The following is a 23,686-nucleotide window of genomic DNA, read 5'->3' on the forward strand; positions in this document are numbered from 1 at the left end:
GGTGTATCTAGAACAGGAAAAGTGTTATACATCTGTTTCTATGGAATATATGTTCATTCCAGCAGAGACTACAGATATATCCTGTTCATTCCTGGTGTATCTAGCACAGGAAAAGTATTATACATCTGTTTCTATGGAATATATGTTCATTCCACTATACACTACAGATATATCCTGTTCATTCCTGGTGTATCTAGCACAGGAAAAGTGTTATACATCTGTTTCTATGGAATATATGTTCATTCCACTATAGACTACAGATATACCCTGTTCATTCCTGGTGTATCTAGCACAGGAAAAGTGTTATACATCTATTTCTATGGAATATATGTTCATTCCACTATACACTACAGATATATCCTGTTCATTCCTGGTGTATCTAGCACAGGAAAAGTATTATACATCTGTTTCGATGGAATATATGTTCATTCCACTATACACTACAGATATATCCTGTTCATTCCTGGTGTATCTAGCACAGGAGAAGTGTTATACATCTGTTTCTATGGAATATATGTTCATTCCACTATATACTACAGATATATCCTTTTCATTCCTGCTGTATCTAGCACAGGAAAAGTGTTATACATCTGTTTCTATGGAATATATGTTCATTCCACTATAGACTACAGATATGTCCTGTTCATTCCTGGTGTATCTAGCACAGGAAAAGTGTTATACATCTGTTTCTATGGAATATATGTTCATTCCACTATAGAATACAGATATATCCTGTTTATTCCTGGTGTATCTAGCACAGGAGAAGTGTTATACACCTGTTTCTATGGAATATATGTTCATTTCACTATACACTACAGATATATCCTGTTCATTCCTGGTGTATCTAGCGCAGGAAAAGGGTTATACATCTGTTTCTATGGAATATATGTTCATTCCACTATACACTACAGAGATATCCTGTTCATTCCTGTTGTATCTAGCACAGGAAAAGTGTTATACATCTGTTTCTATGGAATATATGTTCATTCCAGTATACACTACAGATATATCCTGTTCATTCCTGGTGTATCTAGCACAGGAAAAGTGTTGTACATCTGTTTCTATGGAATATATGTTCAGTCCACTATAGACTACAGATATATCCTGTTCATTCCTGGTGTATCTAGCACAGGAAAAGTATTATACATCTGTTTCTATGGAATATATGTTCATTCCACTATAGACTACAGATATAACCTGTTCATTCCTGGTGTATCTAGCACAGGAAAAGTGCTGTACATCTCTTTCTATGGAATATATGTTCATTCCACTATACCCTACAGATATATCCTGTTCATTCCTGGTGTATCTAGCACAGGAAAAGTGTTATACATCTGTTTCTATGGAATATATGTTTATTCCAGTATACATTACAGATATATCCTGTTCATTCCTGGTGTATCTAGCACAGGAAAAGTGTTGTACATCTGTTTCTATGGAATATATGTTCAGTCCACTATACACTACAGATATATCCTGTTTTCCTGGTGTATCTAGCACAGGAAAAGTATTATACATCTGTTTCTATGGAATACATGTTCATTCCACTATACTCTACAGATATATCCTGTTCATTCCTGGTGTATCTAGCACAGGAAAAGTGTTATACATCTGTTTCTATGGAATATATGTTCAGTCCACTATACACTACAGATATATCCTTTTCATTCCTGGTGTATCTAGAACAGGAAAAGTGTTATACATCTGTTTCTATGGAATATATGTTCATTCCAGCAGAGACTACAGATATATCCTGTTCATTCCTGGTGTATCTAGCACAGGAAAAGTATTATACATCTGTTTCTATGGAATATATGTTCATTCCACTATACACTACAGATATATCCTGTTCATTCCTGGTGTATCTAGCACAGGAAAAGTGTTATACATCTATTTGTATGGAATATATGTTCATTCCACTATAGACTACAGATATACCCTGTTCATTCCTGGTGTATCTAGCACAGGAAAAGTGTTATACATCTATTTCTATGGAATATATGTTCATTCCACTAAACACTACAGATATATCCTGTTCATTCCTGGTGTATCTAGCACAGGAAAAGTATTATACATCTGTTTCGATGGAATATATGTTCATTCCACTATACACTACAGATATATCCTTTTCATTCCTGCTGTATCTAGCACAGGAAAAGTGTTATACATCTGTTTCTATGGAATATATGTTCATTCCACTATAGACTACAGATATGTCCTGTTCATTCCTGGTGTATCTAGCACAGGAAAAGTGTTATACATCTGTTTCTATGGAATATATGTTCATTCCACTATAGAATACAGATATATCCTGTTTATTCCTGGTGTATCTAGCACAGGAGAAGTGTTATACACCTGTTTCTATGGAATATATGTTCATTTCACTATACACTACAGATATATCCTGTTCATTCCTGGTGTATATAGCACAGGAAAAGTGTTATACATCTGTTTCTATGGAATATATGTTCATTCCACTATAGAATACAGATATATCCTGTTCATTCCTGGTGTATCTAGCACAGGAAAAGTATTATACATCTGTTTCTATGGAATATGTGTTCATTCCACTATAGACTACAGATATATCCTGTTCATTCCTGGTGTATCTAGCACAGGAAAAGTATTATACATCTGTTTTTATGGATTATATGTTCATTCCACTATACACTACAGATATATCCTGTTCATTCCTGGTGTATCTAGCACAGGAAAAGTGTTATACATCTGTTTCTATGGAATATATGTTCATTCCACTATACACTACAGATATATCCTGTTTTCCTGGTGTATCTAGCACAGGAAAAGTGTTATTCATCTGTTTCTATGAAATATATGTTCATTCCACTATAGACTACAGATATATCCTGTTCATTCCTGGTGTATCTAGCACAGAAGAAGTGTTATACATCTGTTTCTATGGAATATATGTTCATTCCACTATACACTACAGATATATCCTGTTCATTCCTGGTGTATCTAGCACAGGAAAATTATTATACATCTGTTTCTATGGAATATATGTTCATTCCACTATAGACTACAGATATATCCTGTTCATTCCTGGTGTATCTAGCACAGGAAAAGTGTTATACATCTGTTTATATGGAATATATGTTCATTCCACTATAGAATACAGATATATCCTGTTCATTCCTGGTGTATCTAGCACAGAAAAAGTGTTATACATCTGTTTCTATGAAATATATGTTCATTTTACTATAGACTACAGATATATCCTGTTCATTCCTGGTGTATCTAGCACTGGAAAAGTGTTATACATCTGTTTCTATGGAATATATGCTCATTCCACTATACACTACAGATATATCCTGTTCATTCCTGGTGTATCTAGCACAGGAAAAGTGTTATACATCTGTTTCTATGGAATATACGCTCATTTCTTTATACACTAAAGATATATCCTGTTCATTCCTGGTGTATCTAGCGCAGGAAAAGTTTTATACATCTGTTTCTATGGAATATATGTTCATTCCACTATAGACTACAGATATATCTTGTTCATTCCTGGTGTATCTAGCATAAGAAAAGTGTTATACATCTGTTTCTATGGAATATATGCTCATTCCAGTATACACTACAGATATATCCTGTTTTCCTGGTGTATCTAGCACAGGAAAAGTGTTATTCATCTGTTTCTATGGAATATATGTTCATTCCACTATAGACTACAGATATATCCTGTTCATTCCTGGTGTATCTAGCACAGGAAAAGTGTTATACATCTTTTTCTATGGAATATATGTTCATTCCACTATAGACTACAGATATATCCTGTCCATTCCTGGTGTATCTAGCACAGGAAAAGTGTTATACATCTGTTTCTATGGAATATATGTTCATTTCACTATACACTACAGATATATCCTTTTCATTCCTGGTGTATCTAGCACAGGAAAAGTGTTATACATCTGTTTCTATGGATTATATGTTCATTCCAGCAGAGACTACAGATATATCCTGTTCATTCCTGGTGTATCTAGCACAGGAAAAGAATTATACATCTGTTTCTATGGAATATATGTTCATTCCACTATACACTTCAGATATATCCTGTTCATTCCTGGTGTATCTAGCACAGGAAAAGTGTTATACATCTATTTCTATGGAATATATGTTCATTCCACTATAGACTACAGATATACCCTGTTCATTCCTGGTGTATCTAGCACAGGAAAAGTATTATACATCTGTTTTTATGGAATATATGTTCACTCCACTATACACTACAGATATATCCTGTTCATTCCTGGTGTATCTAGCACAGGAAAAGTGTTATACATCTATTTCTATGGAATATATGTTCATTCCACTATAGACTACAGATATATCCTGTTCATTCCTGGTGTATCTAGCACAGGAAAAGTATTATACATCTGTTTCGATGGAATATATGTTCATTCCACTATACACTACAGATATATCCTGTTCATTCCTGGTGTATCTAGCACAGGAGAAGTGTTATACATCTGTTTCTATGGAATATATGTTCATTCCACTATATACTACAGATATATCCTTTTCATTCCTGCTGTATCTAGCACAGGAAAAGTGTTATACATCTGTTTCTATGGAATATATGTTCATTCCACTATAGACTACAGATATGTCCTGTTCATTCCTGGTGTATCTAGCACAGGAAAAGTGTTATACATCTGTTTCTATGGAATATATGTTCATTCCACTATAGAATACAGATATATCCTGTTTATTCCTGGTGTATCTAGCACAGGAGAAGTGTTATACACCTGTTTCTATGGAATATATGTTCATTTCACTATACACTACAGATATATCCTGTTCATTCCTGGTGTATCTAGCGCAGGAAAAGGGTTATACATCTGTTTCTATGGAATATATGTTCATTCCACTATACACTACAGATATATCCTGTTCATTCCTGGTGTATCTAGCACAGGAAAAGTGTTATACATCTGTTTCTATGGAATATATGTTCATTCCAGTATACACTACAGATATATCCTGTTCATTCCTGGTGTATCTAGCACAGGAAAAGTGTTGTACATCTGTTTCTATGGAATATATGTTCAGTCCACTATAGACTACAGATATATCCTGTTCATTCCTGGTGTATCTAGCACAGGAAAAGTATTATACATCTGTTTCTATGGAATATATGTTCATTCCACTATAGACTACAGATATATCCTGTTCATTCCTGGTGTATCTAGCACAGGAAAAGTGCTGTACATCTCTTTCTATGGAATATATGTTCATTCCACTATACACTACAGATATATCCTGTTCATTCCTGGTGTATCTAGCACAGGAAAAGTGTTATACATCTGTTTCTATGGAATATATGTTCATTCCAGTATACACTACAGATATATCCTGTTCATTCCTGGTGTATCTAGCACAGGAAAAGTGTTGTACATCTGTTTCTATGGAATATATGTTCAGTCCACTATAGACTACAGATATATCCTGTTCATTCCTTGTGTATCTAGCACAGGAAAAGTATTATACATCTGTTTCTATGGAATACATGTTCATTCCACTATACTCTACAGATATATCCTGTTCATTCCTGGTGTATCTAGCACAGGAAAAGTGTTATACATCTGTTTCTATGGAATATATGTTCAGTCCACTATACACTACAGATATATCCTGTTCATTCCTGGTGTATCTAGCACGGGAAAAGTGTTATACATCTGTTTCTGTGGAATATATGTTCATTTCTTTATTCACTAAAGATATATCCTGTTCATTCCTGGTGTATCTAGCACAGGAAAAGTGTTATACATCTGTTTCTATGGAATATATGTTCATTTCACTATACACTACAGATATATCCTTTTCATTCCTGGTGTATCTAGAACAGGAAAAGTGTTATACATCTGTTTCTATGGAATATATGTTCATTCCAGCAGAGACTACAGATATATCCTGTTCATTCCTGGTGTATCTAGCACAGGAAAAGTATTATACATCTGTTTCTATGGAATATATGTTCATTCCACTATACACTACAGATATATCCTGTTCATTCCTGGTGTATCTAGCACAGGAAAAGTGTTATACATCTGTTTCTATGGAATATATGTTCATTCCACTATAGACTACAGATATACCCTGTTCATTCCTGGTGTATCTAGCACAGGAAAAGTGTTATACATCTATTTCTATGGAATATATGTTCATTCCACTATACACTACAGATATATCCTGTTCATTCCTGGTGTATCTAGCACAGGAAAAGTATTATACATCTGTTTCGATGGAATATATGTTCATTCCACTATACACTACAGATATATCCTGTTCATTCCTGGTGTATCTAGCACAGGAGAAGTGTTATACATCTGTTTCTATGGAATATATGTTCATTCCACTATATACTACAGATATATCCTTTTCATTCCTGCTGTATCTAGCACAGGAAAAGTGTTATACATCTGTTTCTATGGAATATATGTTCATTCCACTATAGACTACAGATATGTCCTGTTCATTCCTGGTGTATCTAGCACAGGAAAAGTGTTATACATCTGTTTCTATGGAATATATGTTCATTCCACTATAGAATACAGATATATCCTGTTTATTCCTGGTGTATCTAGCACAGGAGAAGTGTTATACACCTGTTTCTATGGAATATATGTTCATTTCACTATACACTACAGATATATCCTGTTCATTCCTGGTGTATCTAGCGCAGGAAAAGGGTTATACATCTGTTTCTATGGAATATATGTTCATTCCACTATACACTACAGAGATATCCTGTTCATTCCTGTTGTATCTAGCACAGGAAAAGTGTTATACATCTGTTTCTATGGAATATATGTTCATTCCAGTATACACTACAGATATATCCTGTTCATTCCTGGTGTATCTAGCACAGGAAAAGTGTTGTACATCTGTTTCTATGGAATATATGTTCAGTCCACTATAGACTACAGATATATCCTGTTCATTCCTGGTGTATCTAGCACAGGAAAAGTATTATACATCTGTTTCTATGGAATATATGTTCATTCCACTATAGACTACAGATATAACCTGTTCATTCCTGGTGTATCTAGCACAGGAAAAGTGCTGTACATCTCTTTCTATGGAATATATGTTCATTCCACTATACCCTACAGATATATCCTGTTCATTCCTGGTGTATCTAGCACAGGAAAAGTGTTATACATCTGTTTCTATGGAATATATGTTCATTCCAGTATACATTACAGATATATCCTGTTCATTCCTGGTGTATCTAGCACAGGAAAAGTGTTGTACATCTGTTTCTATGGAATATATGTTCAGTCCACTATACACTACAGATATATCCTGTTTTCCTGGTGTATCTAGCACAGGAAAAGTATTATACATCTGTTTCTATGGAATATATGTTCATTCCACTATAGACTACAGATATATCCTGTTCATTCCTGGTGTATCTAGCACAGGAAAAGTGTTGTACATCTCTTTCTATGGAATATATGTTCATTCCACTATACACTACAGATATATCCTGTTCATTCCTGGTGTATCTAGCACAGGAAAAGTGTTATACATCTGTTTCTATGGAATATATGTTCATTCCAGTATACACTACAGATATATCCTGTTCATTCCTGGTGTATCTAGCACAGGAAAAGTGTTATACATCTGTTTCTATGGAATATATGTTCATTCCAGTATACACTACAGATATATCCTGTTCATTCCTGGTGTATCTAGCACAGGAAAAGTGTTGTACATCTGTTTCTATGGAATATATGTTCAGTCCACTATACACTACAGATATATCCTGTTTTCCTGGTGTATCTAGCACAGGAAAAGTATTATACATCTGTTTCTATGGAATACATGTTCATTCCACTATACTCTACAGATATATCCTGTTCATTCCTGGTGTATCTAGCACAGGAAAAGTGTTATACATCTGTTTCTATGGAATATATGTTCATTCCACTATACACTACAGATATATCCTGTTCATTCCTGGTGTATCTAGCACGGGAAAAGTGTTATACATCTGTTTCTATGGAATATATGTTTATTCCACTATACACTACAGATATATCCTGTTCATTCCTGGTGTATCTAGCACAGGAAAAGTGTTGTACATCTCTTTCTATGGAATATATGTTCAGTCCACTATACACTACAGATATATCCTGTTTTCCTGGTGTATCTAGCACAGGAAAAGTGTTATTCATCTGTTTCTATGGAATATATGTTCATTCCACTATACACTACAGATATATCCTGTTCATTCCTGGTGTATCTAGCACAGGAAAAGTGTTATACATCTGTTTCTATGGAATATATGTTCATTCCACTATACACTACAGATATATCCTGTTTATTCCTGGTGTATCTAGCACAGGAGAAGTGTTATACATCTGTTTCTATGGAATATATGTTCATTCCACTATACACTACAGAGATATCCTGTTCATTCCTGGTGTATCTAGCACAGGAAAAGTGTTATACATCTGTTTCTATGGAATATATGTTCATTCCACTATAGGCTACAGATATATCCTATTCATTCCTACTCTATTTAGCACAGGAAAAGCATTATACACCTGTTTCTATGGAATATATGTTCATTCCACTATACACTACAGATATATCCTGTTCATTCCTGGTGTATCTAGCACAGGAGAAGTGTTATACATCTGTTTCTATGGAATATATGTTCATTCCACTATACACTACAGATATATTCTGTTCATTCCTGGTGTATCTAGCACAGGAAAAGTATTATACATCTGTTTCTATGGAATATATGTTCATTCCAGTAGAGACTACATATATATCCTGTTCATTCCAGTTCTTTTAAACCTAGAAAGCTCACTTAATCTTTATTTTACATCTTTCCCCATTGGTAATAATGTTCATTCTTTTTCTTCATTCTTTTTCTTCATTCTTTTTAGTATGTCCCCTCTTTTATTATTGCACATTAATAACTATATTTACCGTATATATGGTTTAGTTGAGGGTATTAAAATAAGTGTAAAAACCATGACCACATTTGCAGGAAATAAGGTCAATTCACACTGCATTTGTACTATAGGTCAGAGATATATATGCCACTATATAGTCATAGTCCACATTAGTGGAACAGCCAACAAAATTCAGGCCAACATCCAGGTTTTGTTGGGTTTTTTTTTAAAGTCTCATTTTCTTTTATGTTTCCTTGTTGATGTTTCTTTTCTGCTACCAAAAAAAGTCAAGTGAACATATCCTACTAAATCTGCCAGGTGTGAATATCCCCCTATTATCCCTTACTCTGAACAAGTCTCTATAAAAGAGCACAAAGCCCATAAAAGATTTAAAAGACCATAAGAAAAATAGTTCTTCTCACAGATAATGTTATAGAATCCTGCACAGAACAAAAATGTTAAAGGGGTTTTCCTTAGGAGAGATCATCAATACGTGATTGGCGGGGTCCAACAGTCAGGACCCTACTGATCAGCTATTTGAAGATGGTGCGGTGCTCACAAGCGCTATGGCCTGTTTCCGGTGTTGATGGCATCATGTTCATTGGTCACATGGCACAGCTCAGACCCATTCAAGTGAATGGGGCTTAGCTGCAATACCAAGCACAGACCATACATTCTTTATAAGGCACTGTACTTGGTTTTTATCCACAATTTACCGAGCCTTCCCAACCAACTGAACTGTGGGTCCCAGGTGTCAGATCCCCCCCCTGATCACATATTGGTGACCTATTAACCATGTGTCAATTATAAAGTAATTATCCTTTTTTTTGTTAAACATTTTCAAACATTCTACAAACAAAACACGAAGGGGGACCTCGCCATACACAACAACAGAACACAGAAGTGTAAGAAGACAATGTAAAAAAAAAGATTTCTAGGACAGGCATAGTACAGGTGTGTGAAAATCTGAGCCATCATGTGGAGGGGTAAAAGAGTGAGGGGGGGAGGTGTATAGAAATAAAATAAAAGCTTCTGTGGGGGAAGAAGCAAAACAAAAGTCAAGTGTTACAAGTGCCCTCTGGTTGGAAGAAATCAGTGATCAACAATCAAACCAGGGAGAAGCCTAAGAAGATCTGTTCTTGGTACCAGGTGGTATTTAGGAAACTGTCACAAACTTCCTGCTTGACATTGTGTGGCAGCCTAGCAATAAAACATTTCCATGTGTCAGAGAAGTGCTGGGTGTGTTATTCCTTGTGTAACTTGGTATTTGTCCAATACATCTTTTGTTCAAACTTTTCTTGGAACCCACAGACCCGGAAATGGTGATGAATTCTGTGCCTAAATTGTTTGGGGTTTTGCCCACATAATTATAGGGGCATGGGCATGTAATTAGATGGATGTCTCCCATGGTGGTGCAATTTACAAAATCTTTTGATCTATAGGTGCACCCAGTGGCTACACTCTGAAATTCTTTCTTTAGCAGAATGAACTGACATACATTGCAATGGCCACACCTGAAAGTTCCAGGTGGCTATCTCCCTAGCCATGTAGTGGGATTTTCAAAAAATCTATGAACTAAACGATCGTGCCAGAAGGCAACGTCGGGTTTGGTGACCAAGCGAGTCTCAGAGATCACCATTTGCCAGAAAGATTTTCCAAAGCCATTTGAGGATGTTCCAGACCTCAATCTTTCGCATCATAGCTAGCGATGACTCTAAGTGAATTTGGAGCTGTGGATTTAGGTTTTGAAACCTATAGAATACATCTGTTGGTAGTTTCTGCCCTGTCATAAGCCTGCTATATGACTTTTTTAAAAATCTAATCGAGAGCTCACAGGATTGTGAGTCAAAATCTGCCAAGGACGAACAGTTCCTGCGTATCTATGTGTACTGTCCTGCTGGAATACCTGCTTTCAGTTGAGGTGTATGGCAACTCTGCCAATAAAAGAAGCTGTTAGTAGCAGGTTTTTTTCTGTGCACTGCTGTCCTCATTGTGCCATCTGACTAGTGATTAGCAGGTCAAGAAACGCCAATCTGTGTGTATTTCTGATGTAAAATGAAGGTCCAAGTCATTGGTATTTAACCTAGTCACAAATTTCTCAAACTTATTCTCATTCCCCCCCACCGCAAAATCAAAACATCATCAATGTAGTGGAGCAAGAGCTCCACACAAGCATTTCAAATGCAGTTTTCCTCTGTAAAGACAGTGGTTTCCTCTCACCAGCCGAGGTACAGGTTTGCATATGTGGGGTCACTGGGATCCCCATCAGGCTTTTTAACATGCAGTGTTCAGTTTCTATTTTTATTTTCTCCCTTCAAAGGTAGTTTAATTCATTGAGTAACGCTATTGCTGAAGTGTGGCAACTTATTTTTATTATACCATTTTTAACATTGTCAGTAAAAGTTATGTTTTAGGGAACTTGTTTTTCCTTATTAGTTATTTCCCCATTAATTGTTTCTCCTTGCAATAGCTCAGTGACAATACACTGTGTGCATTACACGTATACCGAAATATTACTTTAAGAATTATTTGTGTACTGTCTAATCTAATAGCATAATTTCTACATACTTTTTTCTCATGTCTGAGAATCCAGATTAAGAATCGTACCATTGCCGTTATTAGTAAGAAACTACAGTATCTGTTCCAAACAGTAATGGCCATCTGTATATTAGTATAAGCTTACTGATAGCTACAATCATTAAGCAGCTTGGTTATTTAGCAGACATTACATGATGTAATATTAAATTGTTCAAGGTAAACGAAGATAGCCTAGGATTTTCTGCCTTGGGCCATATATCTACCTTATTATTGAGCCACTTGCTATAACATGCCTTCTCCTAAAAGTATACAAGTCACAAGATACTGTGTAATAACGTAATACCACAATGTAACACTACCTTGCCTCTTAAAAGCATACAAATGATGCACGTAAGCCTTCTACCAGCATGACAAGGATATCCTTGAACTATGACAAGATATATATAATGAATATTTTACTACAAATTAAAGTAGAGCCTATCTTTAGCTGTAGAGTGTTACCCAGCTAGTGGCAGATAGCAGATGCACTGATAGTATGATGCTTGACTATTTTACTTCTACTGTACTTAGTGTATAAATGAAGTTTTCTACTGGTTAGATAAGCGCATTATTTCTCTGACTATAACACACAGCCTGGTTTAGGTAACGCCAAATAGGAAAGAAATATTGCATAGTTAAAAGTTCCCTGGTGGTCTAAGGTGCTGGAGGAGTTAAAGCTTCTCACACTAGGGCTGTACATATTGAGCCTATACCATGGACGGCTGTTACAGAGATGGGCTACATGCTGCCACTGCAATTCACATTCTCTGAATGATACCACAGTGAACATGTAGATGAAATATCCCCATCAGCACTATTACATACTAGCAGTAGGAAAGCAGCAAAGCTACAAAACACAAAGATCTATCTTTTGGAAAAATATTGAAAAATAATAAAAACTGAAAGTCATGGCTGTTTTGATACAGTGCTCATAAAGAGAAACATACTAACAATAACATACTGGTAACATACTCACAATCATTATAGTAATAAAATAATATTACTGTTAAAAACAATGACAGAGCGAGTTCACATCTGCACCAGGTCTCCACTTTGAGGGTTTCTGTCTTCTGCCGACAGGAGATGGAAACGCGGCAGTCAGTGGCCGCCTGTGAGCGTCTTCTGGTCTGCATGGCAAAACTGTTTTTTTTTTAACCGCACACAAAGTCCTGCATGTCCGACTTTGTATCTGGTTAAAAAAACGGTTTTGCCGGGGAGACCAGAAGACGCTCACGGGCGGACACTGACTGCCGGGTTTCCATCTCCTGTCGGCAGAAGACGGAAACCCACAAAGTGGAGACCAGGCACAGATGTGAACTCTCCCTATCATTGGCGCTCACGGACGGACACTTTGCAAACCCACTCAAATGAATGAGTTTGAAAACTGACTGCAGGTTTCCGTCTCCTGTCCAGTTTCTTGGGCAGAACATGGAAACCTGAAAGCAGAGACCGGGCGCAGGTGTGAACTCACCCATAATAGTAAGGCCTGGTTCACATCTGCATTCGGTATTCCGTTGGGGAAGTCTGCATAGGAACCCCCCCGAATGGAATACCGAACGCATTGACAATCAGTAAGCAATGAAAGCACACGGACCCCATAGACTATAATGGGGTCCGTGTGTTTTCAGCGCAGTGTCCACACGAAATGTGCAGAGAGAAAATTACTTCATGATCTACTTTCCTCTCTGCATGACTCGTGCAGACACTGCGCAGAAAACACACAACCCCATTAAAGTCTATAGGAGTGGTTCTTAGCCCAGGGGTCCTCAAACTATAGCCTGCAGGCCACATGCGGCCCGCCGAGGACATTTATCCGGCCCACCGATTATGGCCTGAAAGCTGTCAGTTTAGGCCGTGCGACCGCAGCCTACACTGACTACAGAGAGTGACCTCTGCCCCTGACGCAGACGCAATGGCATCATCGCTCCTGCAGTCTGAAGGAGGAGGACACGCGGCGGTGGCTCTTCATGGCTAAGTATGATAGAGTGTGTGTGTTGCACTGAGGAGCATATAATACAGTGAGGGAGGTGGTACTGAGGAGTATATAATACAGTGTGTGTATGTGGGTGTGTGTGTGGGGGGGGTATTGAGGAGCATATAATACAGTGGGGGGTTGTGGTACTCAGGAGTATATAATACAGTGGGGGGGCACTGAGGAGCATATAATACAGTGGGGTGGGGTGTACTGAGGCGCATATAATACTGTGGGGTGGGGGCGTACTGAGGAGTATATAATACTGTGTGGTGGGGGGTGTACTGAAGAGTATATAATACAGTGGGGTGGGGGAGTACTGAAGAGTATATAATACACTGTGGGGGTACTGAGGAGCATATAATACAGTGGGGTGGGGGGGCGTACTGAGGAGCATATAATACTATGGAGTGGGGGGCGTACTGAGGTGCATATAATACAGTGTGTGGGGGGGGTACTGAGGCGCAGATAGTACTGTGGGGGGGGGGGGGCTACTGTGGAGCATATCATCTACAAAAAAATGTTAAACTATATTTCGGCCCTCCAGTGAATTGGCCCCCTGTTTGAAAAGTTTGAGGACCCCTGCTTTAGCCACTGAGAAGCCGCACTACTGCAGCAGCGCTATTCAGCTCGAACGCACGCCGTTCCAAACTGAATGCACGTGCAGACGTGATTGCATCATCTGTCTGGGGCCTAAGGGGTGGGGGGAGTGGGGGGAACGCTGCACAGTCCATAGCAGCGCGCCTGCTCAACCGCTTGTATTCCGTTGGGGGGGGGGGTGTTTCTCATGCGGACTCCCCAAACGGAATACCGAACGCAGATGTGAACTGGGCCTAAGGCTCTGTCTCTGTTGGTATGGCTATTTATTTTAGTAAAATAATGGACACCATGATGGAACCTAAACAACTGTGAGTAAATGTATTCTGTCAGGTGCTATTGCAGTAACTCATGTGACATATCTATCACAGCTTTAGGCTAGGTCTGCACAATGACTCCAATTACGTAAACAAAGATCAACATGTCACCCTGCAACTCTTTCTCTTACACTAGTGAATGGAGTTGTACTATGACCCGAGGGTGCTGGGACCGTCCAAAAACTCAAGCAACGTTTGGCTTTTTTGTACCAAAAAGTCGCAATCGCCATACCTAATACCATATCCATACCAACCTTTGGAACCTACACCTATCGCAAGAAAGGGAGACTGACAAACGTACTCCCTGCCCCCTCACCACCACTGGTTTTATGCCTGCATGATTTGGGGAGGTGACTGAGTAACGTGTGACTCTCTCCATCCACCTGTATAGCAGATCAAGAAATAGCCCACCGTGTATCCATAAACACAGGAGATGGGAATACAACGTTCATTTTTTGACTCCTATGATATAAAATGCAGCCTTAATATAATAGCAATAGTAGCAAAAAATGTAGTATTGCCGTAATAATTACTCTATCAATAACAATAAATATTAGCAATAATACAGTCATAATATTAGCATTAATAATAAAAATGATATATTAATGTAGAAATATTAGTGATAGAAAACTAAGAGGCGCAATCCATAATGATGAGATTATAACTAAGCACAGTACAATAATACTAGTAATAATAATTAGTATTAAGTATAAATAGTAATCACTGTAATAATACTAATAAGTTATAGTTATTACTAATAAACGCCCCATCCTCCTTACCCTGTATGTTGTGATATCACCCAGTCAGGCACGTGACGTCATCCTCGGAGGGGAATTCCTGATTCTGGAGCGGGGAGGGTCGGTGTGTGAGGGGGATGGCGGGTGGGTCAGCTGACGTGTGTAGTGTGCCAGGAAACTGCAGACAACGAGCGCAGGACAGACACTACAGCCCGGGCTGTCCCTGACTCCTGGCCGGGCCACAAGTCTCTTCCTCATAGCAGTGGAGGGAGGACCCGAGTGACTGGGCGGGATCCCGGCTATAGTAGACAGTAGTGTGGTGACTGCTCACAGGACAGATAAGGACGGCGTGTTGTATACAGGAGGGGACGTGCTGCAGGCTACCATAACACAGGTAGGGGCTGCTCACTGGTGGCTGGAGGCCATGGCTAAGGCTGGGGGCTACCACTTGTCCAGGACTGGTAACAGTCTACGTTACACTACACTACATTACATTGCACTGCACTACATTACATTACATTACATTACACTACACTACATTACATTATACTGCACTATACTACTACCTGAGTGTCACTGTATGTTGTGTGTAGAACAGTCTGTACCACATCACACTGAGATATTTCTAGTATGGAAACAGTGACAGGATTGTTTCACTATAAGAACCGCGTTTTCTGTACAACCGCACATGTCTTTACGTTACTTGACCACCTGTTCATTTCAGTGGGCTTTGTAATCGGTCTGGCACCATTTATAATAATGTATTGAAAACTTTTATAAATTTTTTGGGGTTGGGGTTTAGGAAAATACTGCAATGTTTTGGATTGACTCTACAGCATTCACCACGTGACATTATAGGGGTTTTCCGAGACAGATCTGAGCCGCCTGTCCTGCACAACAGCTGTGTGAAGATCTGTACATTGTATGGTGACTGTGCTCGGTACTGCCGCTCAGCCCCATTCACTTGTATGACACTTACACTAGGTTCACACTAGTGTTCAGGTTTCCGTTATTCGGGTCCGCATGGGGACCTGAAAAAAGAAAACCCTGTCCGCTTAAAAAGTGGTTGACCCTATGAAGTATAATGGGATATGCTGCGTTTCCACCCGAAATTGGCTGAGAGAAAAGTCCTGCAGCAGAAATGCTTTGCGTTTTTTTCCAGAAATCTCATTCATTTTGCAGGTACTATAAAGTGCTGTGTTTTTTCCATAGCGGCAAAAAATGTTGTGTTTCCGCAACATGGGGTTTTAGCCTAAGATAGTTGTTTTTTGCGTTGACATTTTCAGAGCCCTATAATTATTTTTCTTTTCTGTTAAGTGTTCACTATATGGTTTTCATAACCTACTAGTTTTTATAATTCAGGTAATTGTGGATGTGGCAATAGCAATTGTATAGTATGTTATTGACTTGAAGAGGACCTTTCATGGGTTTGGGCACAGGCAGTTCTATATACTGCTGGAAAGTTGACAGTGTGCTGAATTCCTCCCCGCTCACACTGTACAGTGCGATAGGCACTTCTGTGAAGAAGGACGTACCTGAATGACTATCAGGAACGCCCTTCTGACTGTAAAGAGCTACAGTACCGGGACCGATGGCTCTTTACCCGAGCACTGATTGGGAAAGCCGACAGTGCGCTGAATTCAGTGCACTGTCGGCTTTCCAGCAGTATATAGAACTACCTGTGCCCAAACCCATGAAAGGTCCTCTTTAAATAATTTTTAAGCTCCCCTTTTCCCCCCAGGGTTATGGATGAGTACTGTCGGGAAGGGTGTTCCTCACAGCGATGATGCCACTGATATCTCCAACCCCGGGGCACATACCGGGAAAAGTGAAATTTGGCGCACTGTCGGCTTTCTAGCGGGATATAAAACCGCATATTCATGAGGACTTGAAAGGTCCTTTTTAGTATTGAGGACCTATCTTTGGTATAGGTCAGGGGTCAGCGACCTTTGCCACTGTCACAACAACTCCCATCATGCTCCATTCATTTCTATGAGATTTCCAAGAACAGCAGAACAAGTATGCATTCTGAGAACTGTCGTTTCACAACAGCTGGTTGGTTGGGGTCCTATTTCTAGCACTCCCCACAATCAGCTGATTGAAGGGCACATAGTACTCTAAGGGTGTGTTCTCAAAATCCGCTGCCAAAAAAGGACTACCATTGACTTCAGTGGGAGCCGCTCGCTTCTTTTTACCGCTGGCGGAAAAAAGAAGCGAGGTGATCCATTTATCTTGTGGCGCGAGACTCGCTTCCGACTATGCCCAATCATTTGGGCCTAATCCAAAGCGGAATGCTGCACCTGAAAACCGATGCACTTTATCGCCATCTGTTCGCGGCTGACCACGCGGAATGTTCACAAACGGAATGCAAATTCTGCCGTGTGAACTAGCCATAAGATGTACACAATTCTATACAGCTCTGTGTGGCACTGCCACTTTCTTCCATTCTCCAGTATATGCTACATGGTTATAGTGAATCTCCCCTTATCAATGAGTTTTCAAATGTGGATACTGTATATATTTTATGACTGTCTTGTTAATGCCAACTTTTACTGTAAGGGGGCATTCACACTGAGTAACGCCGGGCGTGTATCACAGCCGTACACGCCGGCATTACGGCAGACTGCCGAACACTTCCCATTCACTTCAATGGGAGCGCTCGTAAACGCCGCTGTTACAAGCGCTCCCATTAAAGTGAATGGGAAGTGTTCGGCAGTCTGCCGTAATGCCGGCGTGTACGGCTGTGATACACGCCCGGCGTTACTCAGTGTGAATGCCCCCTGATTCTCTCAGCAGTAGTTTTATATTTTATTATGTTTATAGAGTTCTTTATAGCATCTTTAATCAGAGGTGAATCAGATTTTGGTTTTACTTTCATGTATTCATCTTGGTTACATCATGTGTGGGAATTTCCCAGGAGCTATCAATAGGGTGGGAGTCAACCCTTACCCTCCCCCGCACACTACAGCTTGCAGCTCCGCTATATGTTCTGTAAACCCCCTGTGTGCAGAGATGAAATTACATCAGATGATGGAAGGATGGTTTAGTCATGAGGGCAATGGGATGGTTATCTCCTTCACGAAGATGTCATGTTGGCATGCCTCCAAAAACTAACTTGCCGACCATTTCTACAGTATAAGCAGAAGATTATGAACCGTCTTGTTTGTAGTAACTAAGTCTAGCTCAGCAGCTAATTCTTTAGCAGAGGAAACTGCCTGAAATGCTTTTTCATAATTGAAATTCTGAAAAGTACTTCTGTATTTGACACTCTTTACAACAGCGTTAACCCCTTCCCTTGAAGATCCACCAAATTTTCTTCCTCAGAACTCCTAGATTTCATTTCTTTTTAAGGTTTTATTGGAATTACACACAATTTTGATGCGGTGTTCGCTGAAACCAAAAGTGGATAAAAGCTGGAACTATTATAAGCCCTTAGTCACATGACTAGGTCTCTAACACGACAGTTGGTATGTGCGTTTATTGGCCTGAAGAGTATATGTGAAGACAGACTCCTAGTTATACATGATGCTAGGAGTTCCTTGCCACACAATACTGACCTGTACTGTGGACTGCCAGGAGTCTGTCTCCCCAAATACCATTCAGGCTGGTAAATTTGGCACAAATGAGAGCCAAGATTCACTTATGTGGATAAAGCCCTAAGCCCTTCTTGTTTCCTAATCCTTCTGACTCTACTTCTGGCTTTGGCTCAAAAAACTGTGTCAAAAAATGCATGTGGAATTCTAGCATAATTTTTATTATTAAAGGGGTTGTCCCATAACAAGGATCCTATCTATACTGCTAGTTTATGTGGATATAAGACTTTTCCTAAATACACTGCTTCAGCAAAACTGCTTTGTTTGTCCACATCTTAATTTATTCACTTCATTGTTGACACTGTGTTTCTGTGGCCCTTGGGATTATCTGCTCAAATGTCAAGTGAGTAGCTGCCTGCTCTCAGGGGGGAGGGAGGAGGGGCTAAGTGCACGGGAGCGAGCCTGTGTCTGTAGCTGTTCCTGTGTCTGCACCACACATGTGACCTAGCTTCCTGCTCTCAGATAAAGGAGGGGGGAAATGAGTGCTGCTTTCTTATATAAAACAGTCTAAATCCTAGTGGGCAGAAGGACCTGGTCCCTTATCCCACTAGGATTTAGCCGTGTCTATATAGAACAAGCAAAATCCAAATGACATCACAGGCCCTTCAGTCGTCCCATAGGATCACGCTATGTGGTGGGCGGAGCTACACACTAATTTGGGGGTAGAGCTAAACTGGAGGTAGTCGGACAGTATGGCTTTGCATATGAAACCCCACCCACCAATTGACGTTGAAAACCAGGAAGAAAGAAGTCTTTGCTGCAGTGAAGACTGGTGAGCAAGGGACATGGGAATACCCCTTTAATTCTTATATAACTGTGATACGAGGTCATCGTCTTTTATCAATCACTTGGAGTATCTGTCCCATTGCCATTACCCCTTATCCTTCTTCTACAAGTACCGTGCACTTTCAGACAGTTGTTTTTCACCAATAAAAGGGTCATTGTGTACAAATAGAAGTTGCCTTGCAAGGAGCATGAAGAGAAATATTGTATGATTTTACTTGTAAGTAGCAGTGAATTAGGTCCGGTTCACATCTGCATATTCTGCACTTAGTAAGATAGGTTAATGGCTATACTATGGGGGGATGTATAGGCAATAGCAAGGGGAAAGTGAGTGGCATTTTCATCAGTATTACAAGAAAAACACCTTTCAGACTAAGGCCCGAAATAGTGGACCTCAGCACAAAAAAAAACGCACTGCCGGTAAAAACTCAGCGGTGACACATCGTGCTTTTCCTGGCAAAAATTTTCACATAAAGTACGCAGAGATTTCCTCTACAGACTCTTTGCTTTCATTATACTTATAGGGAAGCCGCCAGTATTTCCGTAGATATAATTGAATTGCTCCGATTTCCAGAACTGCATCTGCTGTATTTTTCTGTAATGTGTGGCTGGGATTCGCTAGGGCAGTGACTGCGGAACGCTGTGGTTTCTGCCACAGTGTTTATGCCACGTGGAGCCCTGTCCTAAAGGTGGCATTCAGCCTATAGAGCAAGTTTGACCATGAATTGCATCACATGACCAAAGTTGCCCTGCGACTCCTTCATTATTGTTAGCGAATTGTCATATTGTGCTTTCTACCGTGCCGCAACGTTTAGTCACAAATAAGTTGAACAATACTCTACTTGAAGTTACAGCACTCTAGGGGTCTCAAATCGACTTCATTAACTAACCTAAGTGAAGGATGCACAGGGCAACCTGATACTCTTTGGTCGAGGTGTAGGCTTAGCTTTAAAGAGGACCTTTCATCAGTTGGGACACATGCGGTTTTATATACCGCTAGAAAGCCGACAGTGCGCTGAATTCAGCACACTGTCGGCTTACACGATCTGTGCCCCAGGTGAAGAGTTGTCGGTGCCAGTACCATAGCTCTTCACCATCAGAAGGGCGTTCCTGACAGTCAGTCAGGAACACCCTGCCTCACAGCAGCGCCCTCTCCTCACAGTACTCATCCATAGATGAGCACTATCAGGAGGGGAGGAGGCGCTGCTGTGAGGCAGGGTGTTTCTGACAGTGAAGAGCTATGGTAAACGCACAGATAGCTCTTCACTTGGGGCACAGATTGTGAAAGCCGACAGTGTGCTGAATTCAGCGCACTGTCGGCTTTCTAGTGGTATATAAAACCGCATGTGTCCCAACTGATGACAGGTCCTCTTTAAGCAAAAGCTAAAAACCTATCACATCTTCCACCAAAATTACGGAGGACCTTTAATGGGCATAGGCAGTTCTATATACTGCTGGAAAGCCGACAGTGCGCTGAATTCAGGTCCATGAATGGTCTTCTTTAAAGGGATTGTCCAGACACTAATGTTTTTTTTTTTTTTTTTTTAAAGTACAGGCCTAGTGCTAAGACCCCCACCAATCGTAAGAACTAGTTTTCTGCACCCCATTTTGAATGGAGTGGCTGGTCAGAACTGCATGCTGTTGCTCTATTCTTATCAATGGGAACCGCAGGTTTGGTTGCTTGTTTTTAATTACTAGTAACCAGACAACCTGTTTAAGAAAGTGTACATATACAAAAAAAAAAAAACTTACTGCATTTTTCAAAGACACACCCAGGTTTTAGAGAAGTAAAAATATTTAGAACCAATTCCAGAACAACCTCTTTAAGTATACTGTCCCAGAATGGCCCATATGGTTTTGTTTTTGACTAGGGCTCTGATGCTGTAAGGACAATAAAGGTGAATTACACTGTATATTATGTTTAAACACCTTCCCGGGGTTGTGGGTGGCGATCATGTCGTGATTTTCACTACCTTCACTTATAAAGCGAAAAATATGGTAACTTTTTTGGAAAAAATTACATGTAAAAATGCATATTGTAGGACCAATGTGTGTAGGACCCCCGCCTTTAATTCAAAGAGGTGACTATCAAAGCAACTCTCATAATATGATCTTTATGACAAAGATTTGACTTTCGAAACTATTGCCAATTGGCTGTTGGCTGGGCCAGCTTTTCTTTTTCTTTTCATGGTGAGACTACTCTTTTAGATCTTTAAAAAAAAAAAAAAAAAAAAAAAACTGTATTTTGAAAAACAGTGAATGTTCCAACATCCAGACAGGTTAAAAATCTATTTTATTCATAACCATTAAAAACGTCCACTGTGCACAGCAAAAAAAATTGCTCTCATCTGACTAACTACAGACTGTCTCATGCAGTCCTAAATCCTAAGGAAAAAAAACTTAGTAAAGTCATGGTTTGTCTCTCCAACATAGTAGTAACTTTCGCAACTGTTATACTGTCTGTGTCTATTTTTTTCTGTATTCCAAGATCAGACATATGAGTCAACAGTACATGAATATTGTGTATATTAACTACTCATTTAGTTAGAAATGAGGCATGACCCAAGATATGGCAGTATTGACACTTGCCATGTTAATATCTACTATCTGTTGTACTCTTATCATTAGGATAAATATTCACTTCATAAAACAAGTTTGTATAGTCACCAGTGATAGATATGTGTATGACATTATTCTTGTGTTATTTGTTTCCTCTAGGAATGGCCTCTGTAAATGGAGACAATGATGTGGACACAGAACAGACTCTTACATGTCTACAAATGAGAATGTACCATCCTCACCAGGAGGACAGAAGAATCTTTAGTGCCATTGACTTGTGCAAAACACATGAGATCAAAGCAGAAGAAGTGGTTATGTTTGGCCGGGACGTTAATAGCTGCAAGTTTAAGTTGCTGCACAACAAAGTCTCGCGGATGCAATTCGCTTTGCAGTTCTTCAAACCATTGAATAGTTCTACAACATCCTTTGAGATAAAAAACCTTAGCAAGAAAACTAAACTCTATGTTGATGGATGGGAATTAAACTACCTCAATAAGGCTGACCTTCCACCTAAGTGCATGATTCGTTTTGGGGAATTTCAGATGTTGATAGAGATTGAAGCTGGAGAGTCGGAGGACAAGTTTGCAGTCTACTGTGAAGTGTCACGCTTTTCACTTGTACAGGAGATAGGCCATCCGGTGATGCTAGCCATTCCTGAAAATGGCCCATTAAATTATGCAGACCCTCTACCTTCAAGTATCCCACCAACTCCTCCTCCAGTGGAAAATGATGAAAACGATATCTAAGAAGACTATCAATATGCATTAGCATTTATACATACAAAAAACAGAGAGAAATATCAGGGATGCTTCCATTCCTTGTGATAAATGACTGTATTACTTGTAAAGACTTCATATGCTACTTGTGTCTAAAGATTTATATACACTCTAACAAGATTTTATAATTAGAAGATATTACACCATCTTACCGTACTGATATTGGGGCCCCCTTACCCTGACCTAACATTCTGGGATCCCGTTTGCTTCTACCACCTATATTTAAAGGGGTTGTTTAGTCATGTTAGGGCCCGTTCACACGGAGTAAACGCACGTGTATTTTGGCAAAATACACGTGTAAAAGTAAGACTCCTATTGACTTCAATGACATTTTACATATGTATTTTGACGTGTTTTTTTACACCTGTAAAAAAATGTCATTGAAGTCAATGGGAGTCTTATTTTTACATGTGTATTTTGCCAAAATACACGCGCGTTTACTCCATGTGAACGGACCCTTAATGTTAAAAAAAAAACAAACCAAGAAACAAAAATACTTATAATGGTATAAAATGATGCTTATATTAGTGACTCTTACTTCCTAAACCCTGCTGGTCTCTGTATACTGGTCACCAGCATTAACTCACCAACATGACAAGTCACTACTACAGTGATTGGCTGCAGTGTCCAGCACCATTAGGGTCACTGCTGTGGCCCATGATTTATTGCAGCCCCCACATCTATCAGCTATGATATGAGTGCAGAAAAAAAAAAAGTGGTTTGTTTTCACCTGCAAATTGGATTGGCCTCTGGCTAATCCTATCCATACATTGCAGAAACAATTCCACAGCGGAAAAGTCAATAATACCTATGGAAATGCTGACTTTTTCTGTATAGGA

The 23,686-nt window shown here is 39.3% G+C and overlaps 2 protein-coding genes across 2 annotated transcripts in view; one reads left to right on the forward strand and one right to left on the reverse strand.

Moving 5' to 3' along the window:
- Positions 1–15,273, reverse strand: part of ALPK1 (alpha kinase 1) — a 136,274-nt gene extending 121,001 nt beyond the window's left edge. The window contains exon 1 of the mRNA XM_075286392.1: positions 15,179–15,273. The gene's annotated coding sequence lies outside the window, so the exon portion shown is untranslated. The remainder of the gene's footprint in view (positions 1–15,178) is intronic.
- Positions 15,263–23,241, forward strand: TIFA (TRAF interacting protein with forkhead associated domain). Its single transcript, XM_075286811.1, has 2 exons — positions 15,263–15,530; positions 22,231–23,241. The coding sequence occupies exon 2, from the start codon at positions 22,233–22,235 to the stop codon at positions 22,815–22,817; it is 585 nt and encodes a 194-aa protein (XP_075142912.1). The 5' UTR covers positions 15,263–15,530; positions 22,231–22,232; the 3' UTR covers positions 22,818–23,241.
- Positions 23,242–23,686: the final 445 nt, after the last annotated feature.

The sequence above is a fragment of the Leptodactylus fuscus genome, chromosome 1, assembly GCF_031893055.1.
Source record: "Leptodactylus fuscus isolate aLepFus1 chromosome 1, aLepFus1.hap2, whole genome shotgun sequence".
NCBI classification, from domain to species: Eukaryota; Metazoa; Chordata; class Amphibia; order Anura; family Leptodactylidae; genus Leptodactylus; species Leptodactylus fuscus.

Bases quoted from the DNA above. Each gene is read 5' to 3' on its own strand.
- TIFA (XM_075286811.1), top strand. From the start codon at position 22,233: ATGGCCTCTGTAAATGGAGACAATGATGTGGACACAGAACAGACTCTT.